Source organism: Atta cephalotes (genome assembly GCF_000143395.1).
Source record: "Atta cephalotes unplaced genomic scaffold scaffold00007, whole genome shotgun sequence".
Taxonomy (NCBI): domain Eukaryota; kingdom Metazoa; phylum Arthropoda; class Insecta; order Hymenoptera; family Formicidae; genus Atta; species Atta cephalotes.
In genome coordinates this window covers 837,562-841,007 of record NW_012130071.1, presented here as the reverse complement: position 1 = coordinate 841,007, position 3,446 = coordinate 837,562, and the positions used below count along the sequence as shown (strand labels likewise).

The 3,446-nt window shown below is 37.7% G+C and overlaps 1 protein-coding gene across 1 annotated transcript in view; it reads left to right on the top strand.

The window, feature by feature from the left end:
• LOC105626974 (RING finger protein unkempt homolog) overlaps nt 1-3,446 on the top strand; it is a 106,845-nt gene that overhangs the window by 63,458 nt on the left and 39,941 nt on the right. Inside the window, exons 2-4 of the mRNA XM_012208261.1 lie at nt 97-320; nt 646-788; nt 993-1,172. Of these exons, the coding sequence (XP_012063651.1) occupies nt 97-320; nt 646-788; nt 993-1,172 (547 nt within the window). The remainder of the gene's footprint in view (nt 1-96; nt 321-645; nt 789-992; nt 1,173-3,446) is intronic.

Below are 3,446 nucleotides of genomic sequence, written 5' to 3'. Positions count from 1 at the left end.
ATTTTTTTTTTTTTTTTTACACAAGATTTCAGAGTATCCTGTAAATAATCCTATTATCCTGTAAATATATCCCATAAATGTTAACGATGATTGTAGCTCAACGCCATGCCCGAATGTGAAACACGGCGAGGAATGGGGCGAGCCGGGCAACTGCGAACAGGGAGATGCGTGCACGTACTGTCATACTCGCACGGAACAGCAATTCCATCCTGAAATCTACAAATCCACCAAGTGTAACGACGTGCAGCAGGCTGGCTACTGTCCGCGCGGCGTCTTCTGCGCTTTCGCGCATGTTGACCGTGAGTGTACACTCATCAATCGTACGTAAAACAGTCTTATTATATATTTTGTGAGTTCAATAATATTGTGCATATATGGCGATAGATATGTAGAGTTTACATACGCGTCTACCTGGCTGTTCCGCGACTGTCTGCGACACGGTCACAAAACGATCCGTCGTTCTCTCCTCGACGCAGCGAGTGCTAATACCGTGATATCACGGTCATTCACTTGCGAGTCTTTTTCGCGATTTACGTTTGGAATACACGTAGAGAATCGACTTGATAAATGCTAAATTTTAGCCATCAAAATTGTTTCTCAAAATTGATATATTGGGACGTTGGTATGGTGTGTTGATGGAAGCAGTGTTGCCAACAGAAGAAATGAGCCTGGCGAGGGATATGGCGGTACCTATAGATTGTGGAGCGAATCTGGCCGATATACTCAGCAACGCTCTTCCTCCTGACAAGCGCTCGCATGACAAGGACAAGCCACTCAGTGACAGTAGCGTGAGTCTTGATTCTCTACACATCGTCGTAGTTTGCTTTCAAGGACTCACATAGGACTAGATAAAAAAAATTGGAATAAAATAGCGAATTTGCTTGTGTTCAAATTGATAGAATTTAATTTATATTATTTAATTTTTATCACAAGATTTTAAGATGACACTTTCATATCATGCGTTGAAATATCATTGCTTGACTAATTTGCAGAATGGAAGCGGCGAAGTCTCGGAATCCGCCAGCACCAGCAGTTTGGGTAGCAACAGCTCGCACAGCAAGGCGCCAGGCGCTCAACTACACAATTCCAATAATACCAATTCCGGCATAAATGCGGCCGCGCAGCAGAAACTTACAAGCATACTTTACAACCCTAATTCCCTTATACAAGTTGTAAGTTTTGTTTTTTGGACATAATATTATAGGTCGCAGAATGATATGACAATACTTTTGAGAAGATGAATTTAGAAAAGAGACGAAGGACTGTTAAAAGTTTTCGCATGAGCGTAAATAAAGTTTAGATGTAATTAATAAATTATAATAAAGTGTACATACACGGGGTTGTCTCTCAAACTTTTTAGATACCGTTTGTCGGCAGCTAGAGTGGACTAAATTGAATCGAAAAATTCTCTACCATTTTACAATTTTTGCATTTTTTGTACTTTTTTTCAGTTACCCAATAAACAAAATGTTTAAAATCGACACATAAAACAACTTTACGATATCTTTAAAAGTTCTTTAAGGAATATCTTTAAGATTCCTATTTTCTATCGGTTGATATCACATGTACGATCTTATAAGATTCTTATTATTTATATTACGTCACCTGAAAGAAAGACATTATTTTCATACATATACTGATTATTACAAAGAATATTATTAAGGCCTTTAGACCCACTAAGGTAATAATAATCAATCTATCATATCATATTTATCATAGAGATCCGAGTTCGACTCATGACTGAGGTAATATTTTTCGCAATAAATAAATTTATTTACAGATTTCCAACGTAAGGCTTCTGAGTAATCGCGGTGGCCATGTTGGAATCGTGATATCATAAGCGTGAAATAACATGTTGATTTTTCTTGCATGCCATTTGTAAATAAAGAGCAATTGGATGAAACAAAATGATGAGAACACTTTGAAAAAGTTGTGAAAATTGAAGAAGACTCTCCTTACCTTTCCTCACAGTCAATAAATAATTATAAAAGGCACGTAAAAGCTTTTTCAGCAGGAAACACATGATTTGACAGTTATTGAAAATAGTGAAAAATATTTACATATAAAATTCCAGGATAACTTGAATCTCCATTTTTGATTGATTTTTATGATTTTGATAAGTATGAAACAAGTCACAGTTTTATATATAACCATTTAATAACAAAATAGTACGCAAGAAAAAATTTCGACGTCAACATGTTACTTTTCATAAGCCTATAAGTTTAGCTATTTATCATGGCGAGGCGCTATAACATACACACAAGCATGAGTTCATGTTCACATATGTTCGCTTTCAGCGCGCCGAGAGTATTAGTTTCGTCAGACCGCCTGATTCTCTGTCGCCACCATCAACGCAAAGTGCTTGGCTGAGTATTCAGGAGCCTTAAGATCTCTTTAACAGATGCCTATTCAACATCAAAATTTAATTGTGATATTATTTTTTATAGTAATTTAGTTTTTAAGTCGGAAAAAATAATTCGCAGCGCACAGTTCAAATATGATAAATATGCATGTACATATATTAGGTGTACAACTTTGCTTCCGCCGTTTTTCTATAGATGGCTTTAGCGGTAAGTGGTGGTCGAAATAAATAGATCATAGACGTCATACAACTTGGGCATCTGTCAACATAACCCCATAGAAACATTAGTCGATTTGTGTCTGCATCATAAAGTTATTCTCGATTGAAAATGTCAGTTTACGAGCCAAATTCTCATCATTTACGGGAGGTTTTAATTTTTTCAATATGAAGAAATCTGCGGCTGAGGCTCATCGAATGCTCTCAAATACTTATGGTGAGGCCGCTATTAGTGAAAGAACGTGTCGTGAGTGGTTTCAACGCTTCAAGAACGGTGATTTTGACGTCCAAGGTCATGCTCTGTATTTGGTGGGACCAGCTCGGCGTAGTGTATTATGAACTATTAAAATCGACTGAAACAATCACAGGCGATCGGTATCGAACGCAATTGATGCGTTTGAGCCGAGCATTGAAAGACAAACGGCCGCAATACAACGAGAGACACGATAAAGTGATTTTGCAGCATGACAATGCTCGACCCCATGTTGTGAAAGTGGTGAAGACATACTTGGAAACGTTGAAATGGGAAGTCCTACCCCACCCGCCGTATTCTCCAGACGTTGCTCCCTCTGACTATTACTTGTTTCGATCAATGGCACACGGCCTGGCTGACCAGCATTTCCGGTCTTATGAAGAAGTAAAAAATTGGATCGATTCGTGGATAGCCTCAAAAGATGATCAGTTTTTTCGACGCGGGATTCGTACGCTATCCGAAAGATGGGAGAAAGTGACCAGCAATGGTCAATACTTTGAATTATAAATGTATAACCAGTTTTTTACAATAAAGCCTCAAATTTCGGGAAAAAAACGGCGGAAGCAAAGTTGTACACCTAATACATATATATATATATATATATATATATATATA